Below are 23,090 nucleotides of genomic sequence, written 5' to 3' on the forward strand. Positions count from 1 at the left end.
TGTATAATATATATATATATATATTATAACTTTTATTTTATTTCTTCTTTTTAATTAGAAATATATAATATATTATTATAAAATTAAATATTTTTCTATAGTATACATTATAAAAACACATGAATTCTCCCGCGCACACGTTTTTGTGAAAAAGACTGTTATAATTTAAAATCTGTTAGTACAACACGTCACAAAGGGATCGGAGAAAGACTTAGACTGATGATTGGTCACTGTAAAACTGGTCAGTGACGAATCACGGGCTTTCGCGAGAACGCACGAAATTTCTCGAATATAGCCGAGAGATAGTGAATAATGTTAAGTTCAATCGCTGGAGGGAGACACATTAGCGATTTACTCTGAGAGAACAAGCGTCGAGTTCTTTCAGTAGCCGGCACGTGCTGTGTCAGCCGGGTACATTTTATTTGTTGTCCTATTTCCTGTTCCTTTTTCCTTCTCCCTTATCTCCTTCTTTATCCATTTGTCCGTCCATTTGTTCGATTATTATACAAACCTTCATTTTACATTTTATCAATCCATAAATATTTTTTAAGCTCCTTTTATTTCTTATCAAAGTTTCTCGTGTATTACATTTTCCTCCTTCAATATGTTAATTCACGTTTGTGTTACGCTTATTTAACAGATTTGTTTTTTTTAATTATTTTATTTAAATTCGAAACTTTTTATCTTAAATAATGTCTAGATAAATCTGTATACAAAGGACATTTAATGATTGAGTATATATAAATATATATATATATATTTTTTTTTTTAGTCTTTTTAATTTAATTGTCACCAACGAGCGCGCCCTTTACACGCTTCTCGCATTTTTATTCGCATTTTTCTCTTGTACTTTTTTTTTATTATTTTATTTAATATTTTTTTTTTTTTTTTGTATTCCTTTTATTTATATCCGTAAAAATCTAAACATATTTTCTCAATCCTATTAAATCCTTGGAGAGAAAAAAAGGGTTACAATTGCACGTGTCGGATTATATTCGTACTTTTTTTTAATACGGAGTGCTCCCAACCGGATGTGACGACGTCAACGACGACAGAACCAGTCATTCCATCTTTATTGAGATGTATGTACATATATGTATATATATACACGCATAATTTATTATCTGAATATATATATATATATATACGCATATACGCATTTGTTTAAATTAAAATATATTTATTCGGTTACTAAGCACGCTTTTTTTCCTCTAAAAATATATTCGCAGTACGATTAAATTTTAACCCAAAAGTATCGGTAGTTCCGACAACGTGGGTCCGACATTTTGTTTTCTCTATAATACCTTTTACGCAAAAGCAAACATCGAAGGATTCCGACGATTAAAAGATTATTCGTCGAAATAGTTTGACGAAAATATATGCGATAAGAAAAATAATCGGAATAAACTTAAAAAATACCATTATCGAAAAAGTACGGCTTATTAGTATATTTTTTTAAATTATCCAAAATGTTTCGTAACATATATTAGAAAGGAATTCACGGAACACGGTATAAAACAAAATGGTCGCGTCTCGTTCGATTTCTAAATTCGAATAGTTATACAAAAGTCTAGAAATATAAGGAATTATCGTTACGAATAGTAACAAATAATATTATTTCGTTATAACAAAAATATTAACACGAGTTTCCTTTTTATTAATCTTTTTTTTTTATTTATTCCTATGTTCCGAAATAACATGGAACGTTCCTATGTTTCAAAAGAACGTGGAACGTTCCTATATTCCAAAAGAACGTGGAACGTGCATATGTAAATCGTGTTTGCATTTATTGTATCCATTGTTTTCTTCCTTTTATTTTTCAAATATTAGTAAAAATACTTTTCCAAAAAATTAAAAAAAAATGTCAAATAAAATTCTTCTTCATCGTTGTGTGTTTGGTTGCTTCCAAATTTTACTTCGTGAGACGGGTTATGTTCTTTCTTTCTTAGCACCACGTCGTAGTCTTCATCTTCGTCTTCGTCTTCGTTCTCGTATAAGAAAACCGCATGCGCCGTGAACGGTCTTTAGAGAACGCATGGGGTCATGGCCGAGGAACGTATATCGGAGTCCACGCATATACACGCGTGTTGTGTGTCTGTGTATATATGTATTTCTTCTTTCTTTCTCTCTCTTTCTCACTACGGTTATAGGACCTCCGTTTTAAAAGCAGTTTCACAAGAGCATGCGTCGTCGCGCCTGTGCAAAAAATATACTTTGTCTCTTTGGGCGGTAACCTTGAAAATTTATCTTTAAACCGTACTAAATATTTACATTGTTTATTAAAGATATATTATTATTATTATTATTGTTATTCCAGTGATATATCTAAGAATTCATGATCCTCCTTCTCTCCAGTTCTCCATACACACAATAATCACATTTGTTTTTTTTTATTATTGTATTATAAACAATTCTTGAGACGTATATATATAATAGAAGGTAATGTAAGATTATATTGTGAGAAATAATAATTATAGATAAGCCTTTAACACTTTTTATAATGCTGCTTAGAGAATTGAGGAAAATCTTTTTACAATAAATAAATTTCATTTTAACACTGGGATGTTTGTGTGATAATTAGAAAAATTTCAAAGCAAAATTAAATACTTATTGATATAAGTATACAAATCTTTAATTAGTGTGTATGGAGAGACAATGTATTACAGGAGTAATCTTAATATGCTTAATATATAACATATATATATATACCTTATATATAACAGCAGAACAGTTTTAATAATTAACAAAATCATTTTACAATTGGATTTACATTGATTCGATAAAAAAAAATTATGAAAATCGGGTTTAAATAATCGATTTTACTTTAACCATATGTTCAATTTGAAATGTTCGAAATATCAAGCCAAATTGTATTCGTTCCTTCTGTCTAACTGGGTGGAAAGATAAGATAGGAGGTGGTATAGATTAAAAAAAAAAAAAAAAAAGAAAAAAAAAAAAAAAAAAAAAAAAAAAAAGTAAGAAAAAAAAGAGAGAAGGAAGGATAGAAAGAAAGAAAGAAAGAAATAAAAAGTTCAACTACATACACACACATATATATATATATTACATTCATTGCAATGCTCTTTTGAGATAGCTACCTCGACCTGCTTTTATAAAATCTTACTCAACTTACTTTCATGCATCGAATTAACTGGCATCTCGTGGTGGTCGGTGTTTGCTACCAGGAACCGTGATCGTATTTTACGTTGTATTATTAATCTATAGAATTTATTTCCTATTTTTTCTCTTGTTTTCTTTTTTTCTTTTCTTTTACCACAGATTTTACTTTTTTCTAGAAAGTAATATATGCATATTGGGAAATATATGATATATAGTATTCTTCGTTATTAGAATTTGGCAATTGTAAATGTTATTATATTTCTTTTGTTTTTATTTTCAATCTTTTTCGAATGGCCATTGAATTTGATTATATTTATCTTTAATTCAATTCTAAGAAAATTTCTTTTGTTTATTAGCCGTTTTTATTTATAGAATTCGTAGAAATTGGAATTGGGATAAGTTACTTGTTCGATATTTATATTCATTTTGGTTCGTAATAATAATAATAATAATAAAATGAAAAAAGATATTTTGAAAATCTAAAGCGCACAACACACTTTAGTAATTTATCTTATTTTATTTCTTTTTCCATTTGACAATGAATATTAAAATAAAATATATAAAATCATTTATTATATCTAAGGATATATATATATATATATATAATTTAAAAATAAATAAAAAAGAAAAGAAAAACATAAAAAGTTCATAAATCCTATTTTTCATATAGGTAATTATGATGATGACGACGATTGTCATCATCATCATGTTCATCATTGTACATATGAATCACATGATGGGTATCCTTCAAAATCGGTACGCGTAGGTTAAATTACATGTGTAAAATGGTCCCTTAGTGCGCTTGCTCAGTTGCACGACCGGCGAACAGAACTAATTTAAGAAATCCTATGTCGCGAAGTCTGTTGGTGGTGTGTGCGCCAGTTCACAGGTTAAAATAGATACGTGAAAGCCGTTCGGGGATACCTTCCAAGTGTTTTCCAAAGTGTTCTTTAGTTTCCTACTAACTTTCTGCCAACTGATTATTCTTCTTAGGTTTTTTTTTGTTTTTCTTTTTTTAAATTATTTCTTTTTCTTCTTCTTTTTCTTCTTCAACGATTATCATATAACATATAAGATTATTCTATTTTAAATTTCCATATGTAATAGATCTTATTTTTTCCTATTCAAAATTCTATATATATATATGTATGCGTGTTTGTGTGAATGTATGATATAATATATATGATAATCGTTAAGAAAATCAGAGACTTATGATTAAAAATATTTCCTCTGTTATATACTGTTCAAAGTTTCTCTTTTTTTAAATATATAGTGATGAAAATGCAACAACAACTTTTATTTTCTTTCAACGAGAATAATCATCGTCGTTGTTCATCAAGGAAATCGTGAAATCCGTGTGCGCGCGTGGTTGTTGCACACTACCGTTTTTGGCTCGGATCTTTGGTTTATAAATAAATTTTAAATTCGGTGTTTCTAGTCTCTAAGAAGTGAGAGATAGAAAGAGAGAAGAGAAGTCAGTGAAACATAACTTGTTTTTTTTGTTGTTTGTGCTGCTGTTGATTTGATATCGTTAGAACAATGTAAATCCTTAAAAATAATGTGTGTTCTTAATAAACACGTTCGATAATTTATTACAATCAAATCTAATGAATAATTATGATTTGAATTTTTATATTTGTGTGTTCTGCAATATGACGTGCAATTAAAACAAATTATTTTATTTTTAAATAAAAGAGAGACTAAGTTTTTTTTAAAAGACTGTGATACAAACAGAGAAACAAAACAATAAGAATTTCTTTTATGACTGTTAAGAATAAGAAATAAAAAGGAAATTGTTTAACAACAACAACAACAACAAAAAGATAAAAATGAGTAGTAGAACTCGTGCTAGCAGCGGCTCCAGATCAAGGAGTCGAAATCGACGTGGTTCCAGAGATCATGGTACATTTAAAAAACAAAAAACATATTCTTCCACTCCGAGTATAGTAGTACATTTGATATTTTCTTTTCTTTTCTTTTTTTCTCACCCCCTTTTTAAATCATTTCATTAAAAAGTAACATCATTTTTTTTGTTTCCTTCTTCTTTAACTTATTCGCCTTATACTTAGTTATCTTTTTTTAAATCTATCATTTAACAATTTTATGTAATGGAGTAGGGGGGGGGAGAGTTTGTATATCTAGCAATGGTGAATCAATTCCGTGATGATATTATTCTATTTTGAGTTAAGAAATAAAATAATGTTTCAATATATATATATATATATATATATATATATATTTTGAATAAATCATTGATGAGAATATTTTTTAAAAACGTGCCGGAGAGAATAATTATCAAATTATGTGTCAATATATATCGTGTATTTATTTTATTAATAATAAAATGAATTATTATAAAATACGTTTAAATAGAAAAGATATAAGTCCAAGTGTATAAAGTCAAAAACTATGTATGTGTGTAGCGTTGTATTCTCTGCTCTGTGTCTATAATTATCTTTGGCTGTTGGCCGGAATACTCACTTTTCTACATTAGTTAGCCTGTGGGCCACTTCTCAATCGTTTTGCTATCGCAATAATTAACAATTTTCTAACAACAATGAAAATTAATATTTTTTTGTTTTATCCTTTTTTTTTTTTTTAACTAGGAACAAGCATCTCTTTTTTTTTCCCATACATATATAATATGTAATATCCCTGTATTTTGTTAAAACCCTTCAAAAATGATATATTTTAATCGAATATTTTCTTTTGTTTGTTTGTTTTTTTAAAGGTAAAGTGATTCAGAAACAAAAGAACAAGAACAAACTCAAGCCACGAGATTTGAATCGAAAGGGAGCCGAAAAAGAGGGCACCGATATGGATGCCTTTATGAATAAATTAGACAATAAAATAACATCAACTAAAGAGACATTTGTTACGAAAGAGAATAAAGATTTTCAAAATATTGAAGAAATTGTTAAAGACAATAAGGACACGGATAACAAGGAGTCCTCGACAGAAAAAGAAACCACAAATGCTGTATATTGTAAAACTAGTAGCAAAAACCCGATAAAAGATGTTGATCAAGAAAGTAGTAATAATGAACAGCCTATTCAGGCAACTAATATTGAAAAAAGTCAAGATGACAAGGAGGTGTGTAATAAAGAAGTATCTTCAAACGTCGAAGATAATTCACAAATTGTAACATCTCCAATAACGTGTAGTAACGCCCAAATAAAGTCAGTTCCTAATAATGATGTAGTTGATCATGCAATTGTTAAGGATAACATTGATGTAGAAACGATAGTTGCACAAAAAAATGAAGAGAACACTAAAATGTCTACGTTACAACAACAACAACAACAACAAGCATCATCTAACGAAGAAAAAGTTGTTCCATCTGTCCCAACTGTGGAAAAATCAAATGAATCAAGTGAACAATCGCAACAGCAATCGCAACAGCAGCAGCAGCAGACACAACAGTCGTCTCAATCACCGACGATTGATGTATCAAAAAATTCGATAACATTAAAGTATACATACAAGGACGATCAATGGAGTCCCATTAATAAAGATGGTAAAAAGGTTTACGATCGTGAATTCTTGATACGACTTCAAGATGATCCTAATAGTAAAATTAAACCTACCAACTTACCAGATTTAGAAGTTGTTTTAAAAGATAACAAGGTACAAAAATTAGTTATAATCAATTTATCATTATTCTATGTCACATTATCAAGATCATATATTTATATATATATATATATATATAATGTAATTTTTTCTTTTATAGAATCGCACTCCAATGGATTTCCGATCGTTTAAAGATACAAGCATGAGCAGACCGGAATCTTTGTTCCCTGTATTTGTGAAATCATCAGGACTTACACGTAATGTGGTAAGTAATAAGAGTGATACATATTTTACAGTTGTAAAATTATGAAAATAATATCTTATGATGAATTATTAAAGAATGAAAGTAGTGGTCCGATTGAGTATGACGAAAAATGGCGATGTTCTGAATGAACAAATCTATATATATGATATTCAATAATGTGTGTTCGGTTGAAATAACCAAATTTTTGTATTTTATTTTAGGCACCTACAAACCGAAAAAGTCTTCCACCGGGGAAACCTAAAACAAATAACCAAAAGAATATGATTCATCTCTCTTTATCTCTTCGAGAAGATGTAAAATTAAGAGAGACAGAAAATGCTTGGAAGCCAACTAGATTGAAACAAGTTGATGTAAGTGAAGAAGAAGCTAAGACGTTACAATTATACAAACGTGTAAGAAGCGTCTTAAACAAACTTACACCTCAAAAATTCAGTACTTTAGTTGAACAAGTTCGTGCTTTGAACATTGATACGCAAGAAAGGTTGCAAGGTGTTATCAACTTGGTCTTTGAAAAGGTAACATCGAAATTATACATTAAACATAAATAAATTATTGTTGTAAGCATTTGTAAAACAAATATCTATTAAACAACTCTTTATTTTATTCTCAGGCCGTCGACGAACCCAGTTTTTCTGTTGCGTATGCGTTAATGTGTAAAGAATTAGCTATGATTGAGGCATCTGGTAATGAAAAAAGTAGCGCTAAGCAAACAGAAAGTTCAGGTAATTTTAGGAAACTGATAGTAAGCCGGTGTCAAAAAGAATTTGAAAAGAATCCAATTGATGAGGTTACAAGAACTAGTAAACTCAAAGAAATTGATGAATGTACCGATCCCGTAAGTTGATAAACTTAATATTACTCGTTTTAACATTATCTTTGATATATATTATTTTAAAATTGAATTTTGTTTTATATATTTCCAATTGATATGTTTGTAGGAAAGAAAGAAGGATTTACTTCTTCAGCTCGAGGAGGAAGAGCGTAGAATAAGAATTAAATCAGTAGGAAATATCCGGTAAGTGAAATATTAACAGTAAAGAAAATAAATGATATAATTAGAAATTGTAAGTCAATATCAAAAACAACGTGGTGGTGGTGGTCGTCGTGTATTTATGAAAAATATTTTCTCATTGTACAACTTTTCATTTTTTATAGATTTATTGGAGAACTGTATAAACAAGATATGTTAACAACGAGCATTATGCATCGTTGTATAATTCACTTATTAGATCAAAATGACGAAGACAGTTTGGAATGTCTATGTAAACTATTAACAACAATTGGAAAAGACTTAGAATCTAAGAGCAAATATGAAGTGAGTATAAGATATTTTCTATTTAATTACAAATTAATTTCATGAAAATTTTTATAGATGATGATGATAATAATATTTATAAACGTATATTTTTGTCAATATAGGTTATGATGCAAGAATATTTTTGCAAAATGTCAGAAATCGTTTGTCGACGTGGACAAAGTAAAATCAGCTCTAGAATTCGCTTTATGCTACAAGATGTTATTGATTTGAGGGCGAACAAATGGGTGCCAAGGAGAGATGACAGCAACCCTAAAACAATAGACCAAATTCAGAAGGAAGTTGAATCGGAAAGACTCGATACTCAACTTACGAATACTCCATTGAATACACCTAGAAAAGATGATCGCAATGCTGATCGAAAAAGAAATCGTTAGTTAAATTGCATTTTAACTAATTTATCATGTATCTATATAACTTAAAAATATTAAGTTATATATAGCTTCAATAATAATTTTTAACTATTTTCCGATGTAGAATATTTTTGTTCGTAATAAAATATAATTCAAAATTTAGTAATTGGATTAGCAAGTAGAAAAAAAAAAGTATACTTGTGTAGATATCATGGCTTAAACAATTTTTTCGTGGACCTACAGTTTTTAATAACAATTAATAATAATTTTATCTTAAATAGATAATCTAAGAAGTATTTAACAAAGCTTCATATTGTAGGAGGATTTGGGGCCGCGGATGAAGGTGGGTGGAGTCAACCTGTAGGTAGAGCGAGACAAACTTATTCTGTTGAAACAGCTAAACTTAGACAAAAAACTGTAAGTAAAAAGAATGTATTAAAATTGATTCTAAACGGTGAAGTTAATAAGAGACAATATTTGTTAATAAATATTATTTTTCTTTTCTTTAGACTCCAGTGGATGATCTTATTCTAGGTAGTAGAAACAATTATATGTGGAAAACGTCTACAAATAACACGAAAAATTCAACAAACAAGTTTGCATTGCTTGACAATATAAATACTATAGAACAAGACAGAAGAATGCCCCCTCTTCCGCTTTCTGGGTAACCTATATATTACCTTTTTATTTTTTTTTTTTTAATGCCATATTCTTATCAATTGATATTTAGAATGTGATGATTCTCCATAACAGACTAGAGTTTCTGAATTCTTCTTTTTCTTATGATTATAAAATTAATCTGAAGTAATATCTCTTCGTATATATATTTTAGAAATTTCTTGTGTTCAGTCGTATTAAGAATTTCTCTTTTCTTTTTTATAAATATTAGATCGAGATCAACCGGTCCTAGAGATTACGGACGGGATTATAAATCGTCTTATGGTATGTATCAGAAAATTATATTACTAATTTAAATGTTACCACATTTAGCTGATCGAGAATAAATAGATATTCTTATTTTTCCTAAATATAAAATTTGTTTGCTTTTATAAAACTCAATTTTTTAATGAAATCTGATAAGTTGAATAAAATTAAAAAAATATATATATAATCCGCACTCGGTTGGCTCAGTGTTAACATTTATTTAGAAACCTATTCTCTATATTATTATTATTTGATATGATGACAAATTTGATTTAGTAGAAAACCTATGAGAGGTTTACTGATTTGTACTTATAGCCAAAAGGATACTGAGTTAATATATAAAACTATTATTAGATATAATTTTTCTGTGAAAAACAAATTAATAATTTATCATTTCTTTTTGTATAACAGATGGTAGGAGTTCTCGAAATGGAAGCCACCAATTAAGCAGTGGAGCATCATCATCTAGTAGAGAAAGCTCATTATTAGACAATGCTCAAAGTCAAAGTGTGTCTATGCCAACACAATCTTTGAAATCACCATCGTCCCAACCTGTAACTAGTAATCTGAAACCTCCATTATCCGAAGAAGAATTTACGAAAGTTTTTAATTCCATATTAAAAGATTATCTAAGGGAACATAGTTTGGAGGTAAGTTTTTATTCAATCTTTTTTAGTAATCGTTGCAATTTAAAGAACAAATTTCACAATCAAATGGGTTTTATTATAAACATTTCATTTTATGTTTACGATACTTTTTCTCCAATTTATTATGCATGCTCCTTAGATCCATCTCTTTTTATCTTGAGAGATGCTTGAGTCATAGGCATGCAATAATATGCAATACCTTCTCTTTAATTCATCGTAGTAACAAAGTAAATTTATTTTACTATTATATAGTGTTACTATAATTATTAAAGAGAGGACAGATCCATTTATAATATTTCAACATATTTAACACACGTGAAAAATGTGTCTCCCACACTTAGGGGATGTGTCGCCAGTTATTTCTCAGTAAAATAAATCCAATTGCAAATGATTACGCGTTTTGATGAAACATTCGTCTGTTATAAATAATACTTCAACACAATATTTAACGCATAATAATAATAATAAATTCGTGTTGGTGGTAACCCACGAGCAAGCAAACAAGCAAGCAACGTGTAAAATTAACGTAGCATTTCAACGTGTTAATTATGTTCAATTGTTTTTTTCTTTTTTTTTTCTTCGCAATCTTAAAAAAGCAAGCATATTATTAATATTTTATTTAATCGTTTATCCTTACAGAATGCTATTTCTGATGTAATACAAACTTTCGATAATACCACGTTTACAAAGTTCATACGTGAATCGATTAACTACGTTCTTGAAAAATCTCCCCCTGAACGAGAACGAGTTTCACGACTTATGTCAGAGTTGATTAAAAAAAATGCTATGCCCTTACAACATTTGAAAGCTGGGTGAGTGGTTATTATGATTATTATTATTATTTATATATATATATATATATATTAAGAAGAGTTAATTTTTAAATGATGATAAAATTCTTTTCGAGAAAAGATAAATATCTTGATGTTCTTTTTATAGCCAAAAGGATACTGAAAATAATACTTCCCACGAATAATTATCTTTTTTTTTCTTTATAATGGTTCAACTATATTAACAATCGTATAAATTATTTTTGTAGATTCAGCGAAGTTCTGGAATTCGTTGATGACTTAATCATCGACATCCCTAAGATTTGGACTTATCTAGCAGAAGTATTAAGTAAGTATTATTTTTTAATAAACTATTATAGTGCTTCTGCTTTACAGCAGAAAGATGTGTACTATTATTCAGAATAATTAAATAATATTATTTATGATGACCTTCATATGATACCATAGAAGATATGAACCATGCGGGTTTTCTAATAGCTCAACAGGACTGAAATCAAAATAAAATCAATAATATTATTCGTCATAATAAATTATTATTATTATTTTTCTAATCACGAATATTATTATTTTGTTTCATTTCAGCTCATCCAATAAAAGAAGAAATTATGCCATTGTCTGAAATGGGAAGTATATTTAAAAGCTTAAAAAGTCAAGGTTGTGGAGGAAAACTTCTTGGAGAGTTATTAGCTAAATTATCCCAAGAAAAAGGATCCAAATGGGTTGCAGATAAATGGGACCAAAGCAGACTTTCATTAAATGATATTATCGATTCTGAAAGAGAAAGCATTGATAAAATCGCTAAGGAATATGTAAGATTTTCTATTATTAAATTGTGCATTGATTGGTTAATTCTTTCTTTTTTTTAATTTATTATAAATAACAATATAATTTTTTCGTTTATTATTATTATAATCGTTTTGGTGTTTTTTTTTCTTCTTTAGCACCTAGAATTCCTGATTGGAGATTATAATAGTGCCAAAAGCTCTAACAATGACGAGCTTAGTTTACAACAGATTCACGAACATCTAAGAAAGTTAATGAAGGAAAAGTCTTTCGATCAAATAAGTAATTGGATAACAGTTAGTATTTTTTTTATATATATAATTGCAATATATTGCCCTTCGTTTTTATTTTTCTCTATGAATAAGGAAAAAATTAATGTATCTTTTATTCTTTTTTTTTTTCTATTTTTTTTTATTTATTCTAGGAATTTGTGAATAATAGGGTTAAGGATCCAAAGTTCATAAGAATATTGATGACTGCCATCTTAGAAACATCAATAGGTATATATCAATAAAATGTTAATATTTAATTGTTACAAAAATTGATTTGATTTTTTTGTTCATCATTACAATTGGGGTATTATATTTTCTTGTTTGCAGAACCGCTTAATGAGAATATTTGGAAATTAAATGAAAACACATTCAGTAATTTAGAATTATTGATTCATCGGTACGTCGATACCGACGAAGTACTAGAATTACAATGCTTGTATGCTATTCAAGCTTACATGACAAAAATCGAGTTCCCCTTAGGTAAGTTTAAAGTTGTTGGTTAATCTATTTGGCAGAAGAAAAAATATTTATAATATATATCTATAATAATGAATAAAATAATAATTTTGTGTGTATATTTTAATTAGGCATTCTACGAAGCGTTATTAACAAATTATCAGGGGACAATATTATATCCTCCGATGCATTTTTGGCTTGGCAAAAGGGTGAAGACCCAGCAGAACACGAAGGGCATAGTGTAGCAATTATGACACTTACGGCATTCTTCACATCCTTACAAGAAGCTGAAGACAGTTCTAGTGTTGAGGACGGACCGAGCAACGTAAATTCCGATCACTTTTGACGGTGCATCGTATTAGAAGGAATAAAAACAGGACATTTTTTTCTCGAGTAAAAAAAAGAAAAGAAAAAGATAAAAAAAAAATGAAAATGAAAATGAATAAACAATTCTTTACAGATAATACAAATTCTTTCAAATAACTGTCAATTTTTTAAATAGTTATTTGAAACGCGACGGTCTTATCTAAAACTATAATACACACTAATTTTCAGAAAAGGAAAACAAGAAAAAAAAGAAAAGAGAAAAGAAACGAAAAGAAAAATCAAATCGCGCGCGAGAGAGAGAGATAGAGAGAGATTTTTAAATAAAAAAAAAATAATCGTCGTCAATTATTCAATTAATTGATATTGAAAAAGAAAACGCCGATATATACATAATATATATATATATAATAGTATTTGTCGAATTTTTATTTTTATTTGTTTACTTTCTGCTTAATTTGTTTTTTTTTTTTTTTTTTTTTTTCTTATTATTTAAACTTTAAAACCATTTCAATGAATTATGTATAATAATTATCTTGCACATTTTTAACTCTGTACCATAATTATTAATTATCTTCGTTTTTTTAATACGGTCATTATGTATTCGTTTGTATTTGACAATTTATCTTTTACTTCTTTGGTTTTTATATCGAATCATTAAATTTTCTAGATTATATATTGTTACATTTAAAACTATTATTATTATTCACCACCCGTACGCACGCGCAGCTATCATTCGGTTGTATTTCCGCGTTTTATATTTGAAACAAAGAAATAAAAGATAAAAAAAAAAAAAAAAAAAAAAACGTAAAAAGCAAAGAGAAAATTTTTGTCTCCTTATCAAGATGAAGAAAAAAAAAGAAATTAAAACAAGCTATTTCTCGCAATAATTTACTAAACAGAGAGAGAGAGAGAGAGACATTTATAAAATGCGGTAATTTTATCTTTTATTAACGGTCCTTTCAAAATTCATTCCGGAGTTGTAAATTTTTGCAGATATATATTTAAATTAATAAAATATTAAATTTCAAAGAACTTTTATTTTATATTCTAAACTCTCTTAACGATTGCTTGTAAATGTAAATTTGTAACGTAATTAATTATTAATTTAATAATCTATATAAAAGAAAGAAAAAAAAAAACGGAATAATTTTACTAATTTAAATTATTATGTTATTTAGTTATTATATTGAATATTAAAATTAACTGAGCGTAATAACCACCTCTTAAATATTAAACGAAAGAAATTTTTGTATTTTTAATAACAATATAAATTAATGGTATTTATATATGTATTGCAAATAGAAATAAGATTTAAACATCGTCATTATTCCGGTCCGTTTATATAATGACACACACACATTTGTACATAGAAAAGAAGATCATTAAAATTGATGCAAGATAATTATAATGATTCATTGAAACGGTTTTAAGATTAAAGTAAATAAAGGAAGAAGAAAAGTAAATGGATAAAAGTAAAATATATAAATAAAAAAAAAAAAAAAAAAAAAACACGTACTAACATATGGGTTTTCTTATATCTCGCGAAGTGTTGTTTTCTGATAATGGTCGATCGCTAATATATAAAACAAATAACGGAACTGAAAATATATGTTGTCTCTTAATTATGGGGGAAAACAGAAAAATCTGGTTTACGAGTTTGTGTTATATTTTTACTTACGTCAAAACGAACGAAGATAAATATAATAAACCACTGAAAAAATAAACCAAAGTGCTACACACAAGAAATTTAGATTAACAAATTGTGAATAGAGAAGAAAATGATGAAGAAAAGAAATGGGGGGAAAAAAGAACAAAAAAAAATAAATAAATAAATAAATAAAACAAGAAACCAGCCACGAGAGCGGTCAATTTTAAACGAAGGAAAAATTTCCAGGATTTTACGAAGCTCCGATGATTAAATAGATGATAACCAAGTCTGATGATACGAATACAAAAAAAAAAAAAATGTGGTTCTTCCTATTATTTTAAAACGAACGTTATACATACATACACACACGGAAATATAATAATTTATATCTTTGAAGATAACAAATGTATCTTAATAAAAAGAAAACGAAGAAGAAGAAGAAGAAGAAAGACGAGAGGATAAAAAGAAGAGAGAAGCAAGCAGCCAGCTAAACTGCAGTGTTCAAACGCGATATAGGAAAAAATACGAAAAATGATTTAAAAAAAGAAGATACACATAAAATTTTAGGACTTTATTAATAGCCTAGAAAACAACAAGTGTGCTCTGATGAAGATCAAATAATGGAAGAAAAATACGAAGAAGAGATGATGATAATATAATAGTGCATATTATTAAAAAAATGTGGTGTGCATATTAAGGCGCTATTTTTTAACACTAGCTATTTACAACCAATCATTAAAGAAGAATAAGAGAAAAGTATAATTGGATGGGAATGAATCGTTTGTGCATGTTCCATGTGACACACATAATACAACCAACACACATAAAAACATACACGCAAAACATAATCGGTGCACTTTGGAATTGTATAAAATTATTACTTATATCGATTATAATGATATAATATGCAAAATGATTCTCTCATTCTCAAATATTATACCTTTTTATTCGTATGAAATGGAAAAAAAGTAGAATGAAGAAAACAATTGGTTTACTTGATGAATTTATACGTAAATATAAAATATAAAACTCTCTTACCCATTGGATCATTATTATTAATACAAAACAAACAAAAAAAGTAACTTATGTTTTGTCGATATATCGTTGTCCGCTTAAAAAAACTTTGTCTAAATAATATCTCTCTGTATGCGAGAAAAAGCGTGATTGCTTTTAAATAAAAAAAAATGGGCGGCGGGCGGGCGGCGCACACAACACACACACAATCGAGACGGATATATATATATAACTTAAATAACGAGAGCAAACATACGAAAAAAAGAAAAAAAAAAAAAGAATAAGATGATACACTACCAAGAAAAATAAATAAATCGAATGTGCTTTTTCATTCCTTATAAAAGAAAAAAAAAAAAAAATATATAGTTTATTTTAACTTTTTTCTACGGATTTGACTTTCATAAAATATGTGCATGTTCTAACGAAAGAACGGAAAAAGACTATGTTTATTAATTATCTCTTAGGATATATATATATATATAGTATAATTGTTCATATAATTAAATATGTTGTACATAATAATTCGCTGGAAATATTATTATTATTATTATTATTATTATTATTCTACGGCGACTCTCACGATACGAGAATGAAATGGGATAAGGGAGGAGGTGTTTATTATTAGGGTCCGACAGATATTGTCATTGTTATTTTATATATATATTTATATATATATATATATGTATGTATATGTATATATATATATGAAACTACAAAGATTATATCTTATTTGTCACTTACGATATTTCAAAAGTATATTATTATTATTATTCCTTTTTCGCATGTTCAGCGGTTCTTCTCTCTTATAAGTTTATTATTATTATTATTATTATTTGGATAATGTAATTTTGTGTAGTTTTTTCTTTTTTTTTTTTTCTTTTTGCGTTGGAGAACCGCTCGTGCGTAAAATTGTTATAAATTAATTAATATCATTTTTAGCAATCGCTTTTTTTTTCTTTCTTTCTTTATTTTATTTTTATTTCATTTCATTATTTTTTTTTTCTTTCGTATAATATTAATAAATCATTATTCTTATTATTCTTATTATTATTATTATTATTATTATTATTAATCATTTTATTTTCACTTCTTTTTTTTTTCTTCTTCTTAATACAATGTTAATAAGTTTTTTATCATAAAATTGTGTATAAAATAATTATAATCAATAATTTGTTTGTCACATCGTTAAAAAGCGAGAGAAAAAAAAGGGGATACAAGTGAGAAAGAGAGTAGTTTAGTAGTTTATAAGAGAAAGAAATAGACAAAAGAGAAGATTAGATTTTTACTCTGGTTTTTTTTTTTTCTTTTGTCTATTTTCTTCTTGTTTTTTTTTTTTTTCCTTTTTTCTTTTTCGTCTTCGTTTATTGTAATAAATGGGTGGAGATGATGAGATTCGTTTGAACGAATTCGTAAAAAAAAAATAAATAAAAATAAAAAAATCGAAATAGAGAAACAATGCCAGCAGTGCAACAAAAGAAAAAAAAAATAAGAATGACAGGATTTAACACATGATTATAAAAAAAAAAAACTACTCGCATAACACACCCCCACGTGTCTCTCCTTGAATGAACACATTCTACTTTACACACCTGGATAGAATGTATCGTTTGACGAGACAACAACAACAACAACAACAATAAAAGTAAAAAAAAATGTATAATTCAATTTCAAGAATGAAATAAAAAGAAAGATAAAGAAAAGAAAGAAAAGGCGTGAGCTATATAGATAAATAAAAAAAATTATACTAATTTATAATTAATTATATATAAAATGATGAGAATATATAAGGGTGACGTGTTTATTTAAAAAAAAAACACGTGGATATAATATAATTGGATGCACACCGAGAGAGAGAGAGAGAGAGAGAGATAGAAAAAGAAAGAGTGTGTGAGATAAAAAAAGAAAAAACATGTGTGAGATGGTAATATTTAGTGTAAATAAATAAGTAAATAATTAATTAATTAATTAATTAATTAAATGAGAATAATAATGTAAGCTCCGATTGTAAACCAACTAAATAGGCTGGAGATTGGTAGGAATATGCGATTATGGTCTTTCGTATATCGTTATACATAAGACCATCGTGCTATAAACAAATAACGCGTATGATGAACACTTGCATATATATATAACATGATGTGTACTTAGGTACATATTTACACATTAAAAAACATGACGATACACACACACTACGCATATACAATTGACACGCAAAGAAGAAAAATTTGGCATAATGATGAATATATATGTGTGTGTACATACATCATATATACATATGTATGTGTATGTATACATATGTATATATGTACATATATACATAATTATATACATAAAAAAAAATATTGCTAGGAACTTATAGAGTAAAAACAGACGAGTATACACATAAAAAAAAAAAAAAGAAAAAACTTCTATAATAAATATGCCTATGGAAAAAAAAAAATAAAAAAAAAAAATGAACAACTCCATGCCATATCGTTGTCAATTTATTTTTTGTTTTTCTATACGAACGTATGGGATTTGTGTAAACGTATATATATATTATTCACATATATGTATATATATATACATTTTGACCAGAATTTATTTTCAATTTCAATTTTTTTTATATAGATTATAATAGTAGATAGAAATTAAGGAAGTATTATTTTAAAAGTAAGTAACAAATAATCCAGGTATAAAGATGATAATCATTGGTACGTAAACAATAATCAAGACATTTAATTTTGTTATTTTTCTCTGTTATATTATAATCAATATTTTTCTTTCGAATTTATTAACAATTCTAACTTTGACTAGTTGAAATTTTTAGAGAGGACATTATAGTCATTCATTTGATTTTTTTAAAATAAACTAGAACAAACAACCATTAGTTGCATATTTGTTTGCATATAATATCTCCATTTGATAATCATGTTTTTTAATAATGAAGTATAGAAAAATTACAATAGAAAGGTGCATAGATTATAATAATATTTCATTGATCATAATTATTTATTTAAATGGGGGATATATGCATTTTCTTCTATGCATTTTATTGTATATTTTTGAAACATTTTCTTACACCAGATAGCGCCACCGTATGAGAGAGTAGTGACCGATACGTAGATTAGAGATACGACCATAAGTGTTTAGGTTGTTCTGCTGTCGTTATCGTGTATTATCACCTTGTTAGTATTTAAATATACGTCTAACGTTAATTTTAATTGTCTATTCAAACATTAACGTGATTTATTTTGTTATCCTTATAAATATTGTTTCCTAAATTACATATTTGAAAAGTAGTAACTCGATCACCACTTATATCCGATGATATAATAATAATGATGATGATGATTATTATGATGATCGTCTTAATAAAGCGAAGAAGTGCACAAGTGTATTAAAGGTAATCCTTTCTTGAAGAATAAGTGTGCAAAAGTATTAACAAATTCTTATTTTATTATTTCGAAATACGCGAATAAAAAAGGAATCGCATGGTATCGATTATCTCACGTCTCGAATCGTTATCCTTGTTTTTTTTTAAATATATAATGATCTCCTGACATGTGTAAAAAGAAAAAGGATATAATAATGTATTTTTTAAGTTATATTTCTTACTTAAACACCGATCAATTCTAGTAAAATAATGAAAAAAAAAAAAAAAAAAAAGAAAGGATAACGACGAGAAATTAACGTTAGGAACAAAATATTAGTGAATAACTTTGCATTTGTTTAGTAGTCAAGAGTAATATTGTTCACTAAACAAAAACAAAAAAATATATAACTGTTTTTTAGCCCGCGATTTGTGTGTGTGAGAAATTAAGTATAGAATGTTGACGATTACACGCGCACCGAATTATATTTAACACTCGTGCACATTCGCGTCGTAAGAAAACGATCTCGTTTATAAATATATATACACATATATATTATTTTTCAACGTTGTTTTTAATCGTCCTACGAATTATTATGCGTTGTCGATATATAAACGACGATATAGTAGAGTATTTAAATAACGTTGTCTCGGTTGCAATATTTGTTCGGCCATTAAAAAGATGGCGCGAGAATGCACTGAGGATGGTCTTGTGCTTACCACAATGGTGGTAGGAGTCGAGGATCACGTGACACTTGCGTCGCAGGGCCGCTTGTCGCGCGACCATCCGAGGCCAGCCATTTTGATTAGTAACATGGCGTCAGCGGAGATTAATATGGCGTCCTCGGACATAATAACCGAAGTGGAGCCAGAAATCCAGGAGGTCGAAATCGAAACAATACCGGTTGAAATACCTTGCGAAACGGTGGAAACGACTATCGAAGGGGACGATGGCCAGCCGATGATCGCATTGCAACCATTACCGGAACCAGGCCGTGAAGAAATCATTCTACAGACGCAAGAGGAAATCGTCGGCGCCGATCCACTAAGCGTGTACGATCAGATACCAGTACCAGAGAACGACATTTATGTCGAATCGAGTCCTGGACCATCGAGAAAGGGTACGAAGAAGGCTAGAAAAGGTGGAGCTGCCAGATATCGAACATCCGATCACGCAATATTCGGTGAAATGGGTTCGGAAACGAAAACAAGAAAGTGGGAGCAGAAGCAAGTGCAAATCAAAACCCTTGAAGGTGAATTCTCGGTGACAATGTGGGCATCTGGAACTGATGATGGTAAGTTTTAAATGGGTCAATTATCGTTTTAGTAAATGAACCCTTATCAAATGTTATTTCAACTGCTTTTATATGAACTCGTCTATCTGCTTCTTTCTAACGGCTATAATACCCCAATGCACGCTAGCGTAACGTACTTCCGGTAGGTCTACCAAATCGATACTTCAATTTGGCTTGCTTCGCTAAAAAGAATAACTTTTCTTGGTTGCACGATTATTCGTTTCATTTAAAGTCACAACGTTGACAGTCTGCGTTGTTTGTTTTGATCGAAGGAACGCCATTATGCTGCCAGGGGGCAGCCATATTTTGAAAATGGCTTCTTTTGCTCAATTTACCTCTTGAGGAGTAAAATGGCGTCGGAATGTCGTTCTACGCGTAATGGAGCTCTTCCCCCTCCACACACTCGCTCACCTCCCTCTTTCGATCTTTAAATGCGTTTTTCCGTATTCAAAATTTCATGTATTTCTATATTAATTATCCTCCTATTTCCTTTGTCTTTTATTCCTCTTAACTTGGTTAGAATATCCTTTAGTCTTTGTCAAAGAAATAATGCTATACGAAAAAGAAAAATTAATTAAAAGACTATTTTTTTTACATATGAAACGTACCTTTTATATCGTTTCTTATTTCCAGATATTTTGATAACCCGTTAAGACGATCTTTATCCAAGTAAATTGATAAAGTATGCACAGACTTTTTTTTCAAAATATTTAGAAGAAGCTAGCAAGTACATAATATGATGTATTAATTAATTTACAAGAGACTGAATCATTGTAGAAGTTCATAGTAGAAGAAGAATCTAATACATCAGAATAACGAAAGGAATCCTAGTAACTCTTGATTTATCCAATGTTACAGATGAAGGCTCTAATCCAGAACCTGATCCAGATTTTACTGAATATATGACAGGCAAGTCAAACACAAAGTTTAATCATTCTGGAAGTTCTGTTTCCGATGGAATGCCTGGTCTCGATTTATCAGATCCTAAACAGCTAGCGGAATTTGCCAGACCTGGGCATAAATTGAAAGTACGCAAGCCACCTGTTATGGATGGTGCAGAACGCACAATTGCTTGTCCTCACAAAGGCTGTACAAAAATGTTTCGGGACAACAGTGCTATGCGTAAGCACTTGCATACACATGGACCTAGAGTACATGTATGTGCAGAATGTGGGAAGGCTTTTGTTGAAAGTTCAAAATTAAAGAGGCACCAGTTAGTGCATACTGGAGAGAAACCTTTTCAATGTACATTCGAAGGATGCGGCAAAAGATTTAGCCTTGATTTTAATTTGCGTACCCATGTCAGAATTCACACAGGTGACAGACCATATGTATGTCCATTTGATGGGTGTAGCAAAAAATTTGCACAATCCACGAATCTTAAATCACACATACTGACCCATGCAAAGGCTAAGTAAGTTTTCATCATTTTTATTTGGGTAATATTAAACAATTATATTTATATTTATATTAAGATTTAGATTATTTAAACTGTATCATACAACTTCGTATGTATATATATGTATATATATATCGCAGATCGAGGAATACAATTGGAAGACAAGTACAACAAATTCAACTTCAACAACCTCAATTCGTCCAAGTCGAAGTTGCGGATGTGGATAACCAACAATTTATTGTCTATGCTGATTAGCCCCCCCAAATATTGATCTCGTATCCTGGTGAATCTATTATGAAATATCATAACCACTAATTATTAACATAAGCAGTGTAAATATTTTCAAGATACAGCAAGCGGCAAAGGAAATCAGTCGTTAAAACTATTAGTTATGGTAAGAGAATGAGTTAATTAAATAATTAATACCTCTGTGCTTAGATATGGATTAACTAAAAACATCGAGAGTATTACGCTCTTCAAAACTCATTGATAAACAGTGTACTTTTTAAGACAATGCGAGGTGAAACGATGCACATTGCTCTGTGCTAAGTCAGACTTTTTAAAAAAATCTAGTGCGCCGTCGTAATGTGTAACTGTACATATTTATAATTAAAGTATAAAATATTGTATACAGTATATTTTGGAGAAATTCAAATGAGAATAAACCACAAAATACATTTGTTCTGTTAGACTCAATTGTACCATTTTAGTACAACGGATCTTGTACGCCATTTACCGTAATTGTCGTTATCGACAATAATCGTACTAGCTGTATTATCCTAAATTAAAATATATATAAAATATATTGCAATGCTCAATAATCGCGAGTGTTTTTAATATAGCGTCTGACCAATTTAAAAGAAGGATGCATTGTATTGTCAGCCTCGCAAATTAATCGAAAATTATTGATTCGTGCAATAGTCATTTCGGAACATTCAAAAGCTTTTAATAATGTACCAGAGTAAATTCATAAAATCATATTTATAATTGTATTTTATGTGTTGTCGGATTGCAGAATAAAGCAATAGATATAGATAGTTTTAATATTAACTGTATTTAATAGCTATGTAGCGTGCATTTCATTACACTATTATTCATAATAAATTGCATATCATAGTTTTATACATAGAGCAACATGCAGGCGGTTATATGCATACTTATAATTCAGCGTATATGACGATGATTCAAATGGCGAAAAATTTTACCAACGAAACACTTAATTTATAGATTTATAAATAATATTTGCTGTAAAGCACTTTCTTTGGTACAATATGAATGTACTTTACAGAAATATCTATGGTTTTTATAAATATATTCGTTTAACAGGAATAATCCATAGTTTGTGTTTAGAAATTATGATTTGATACGAGCTTAAGAATATTTAATATAATTTCAAATAATTACTCACATATTAAACTTATACATTAATATATTTTATATAATACGTTTCAGTATTAATAAGTTTGTTTTTAATAGCTTGGAACGTAGTGTGATTTTTTTTTAATTATTTATAATATTATCATATTTTACATTGTCACGCAATGCAATTTTCCAAA

At 28.5% G+C, this 23,090-nt stretch overlaps 2 protein-coding genes across 9 annotated transcripts in view; both read left to right on the forward strand.

The window, feature by feature from the left end:
- Positions 1 to 13,067, forward strand: part of LOC106789796 (eukaryotic translation initiation factor 4 gamma 3-like) — a 46,124-nt gene extending 33,057 nt beyond the window's left edge. For all 8 annotated transcript variants that reach the window (XM_014754282.1, XM_014754284.1, XM_014754283.1 and 5 more), the window contains 18 exons: positions 5,852 to 6,747; positions 6,854 to 6,958; positions 7,159 to 7,473; positions 7,569 to 7,793; positions 7,897 to 7,973; positions 8,114 to 8,273; positions 8,378 to 8,645; positions 8,946 to 9,043; positions 9,136 to 9,290; positions 9,516 to 9,568; positions 9,962 to 10,200; positions 10,837 to 11,009; positions 11,237 to 11,316; positions 11,571 to 11,797; positions 11,930 to 12,067; positions 12,196 to 12,271; positions 12,371 to 12,523; positions 12,631 to 13,067. In XM_014754282.1, the coding sequence (XP_014609768.1) occupies positions 5,852 to 6,747; positions 6,854 to 6,958; positions 7,159 to 7,473; positions 7,569 to 7,793; positions 7,897 to 7,973; positions 8,114 to 8,273; positions 8,378 to 8,645; positions 8,946 to 9,043; positions 9,136 to 9,290; positions 9,516 to 9,568; positions 9,962 to 10,200; positions 10,837 to 11,009; positions 11,237 to 11,316; positions 11,571 to 11,797; positions 11,930 to 12,067; positions 12,196 to 12,271; positions 12,371 to 12,523; positions 12,631 to 12,845 (3,653 nt within the window). In that variant the 3' untranslated portion in view covers positions 12,846 to 13,067. The remainder of the gene's footprint in view (positions 1 to 5,851; positions 6,748 to 6,853; positions 6,959 to 7,158; positions 7,474 to 7,568; positions 7,794 to 7,896; positions 7,974 to 8,113; positions 8,274 to 8,377; positions 8,646 to 8,945; positions 9,044 to 9,135; positions 9,291 to 9,515; positions 9,569 to 9,961; positions 10,201 to 10,836; positions 11,010 to 11,236; positions 11,317 to 11,570; positions 11,798 to 11,929; positions 12,068 to 12,195; positions 12,272 to 12,370; positions 12,524 to 12,630) is intronic.
- A 5,431-nt stretch (positions 13,068 to 18,498) lies between these two features.
- LOC106789800 (transcriptional repressor protein YY1-like) lies at positions 18,499 to 22,655 on the forward strand. Its single transcript, XM_014754295.1, has 3 exons — positions 18,499 to 20,135; positions 20,994 to 21,549; positions 21,675 to 22,655. Exons 1-3 carry the CDS (start codon positions 19,523 to 19,525, stop codon positions 21,787 to 21,789), a joined length of 1,284 nt encoding a protein of 427 aa, XP_014609781.1. The 5' UTR covers positions 18,499 to 19,522; the 3' UTR covers positions 21,790 to 22,655.
- The last annotated feature ends 435 nt before the right edge of the window (positions 22,656 to 23,090 follow it).

This window comes from Polistes canadensis, unplaced genomic scaffold, assembly GCF_001313835.1.
Source record: "Polistes canadensis isolate GaletaPanama2010 unplaced genomic scaffold, ASM131383v1 scaffold_204, whole genome shotgun sequence".
NCBI classification, from domain to species: domain Eukaryota; kingdom Metazoa; phylum Arthropoda; class Insecta; order Hymenoptera; family Vespidae; genus Polistes; species Polistes canadensis.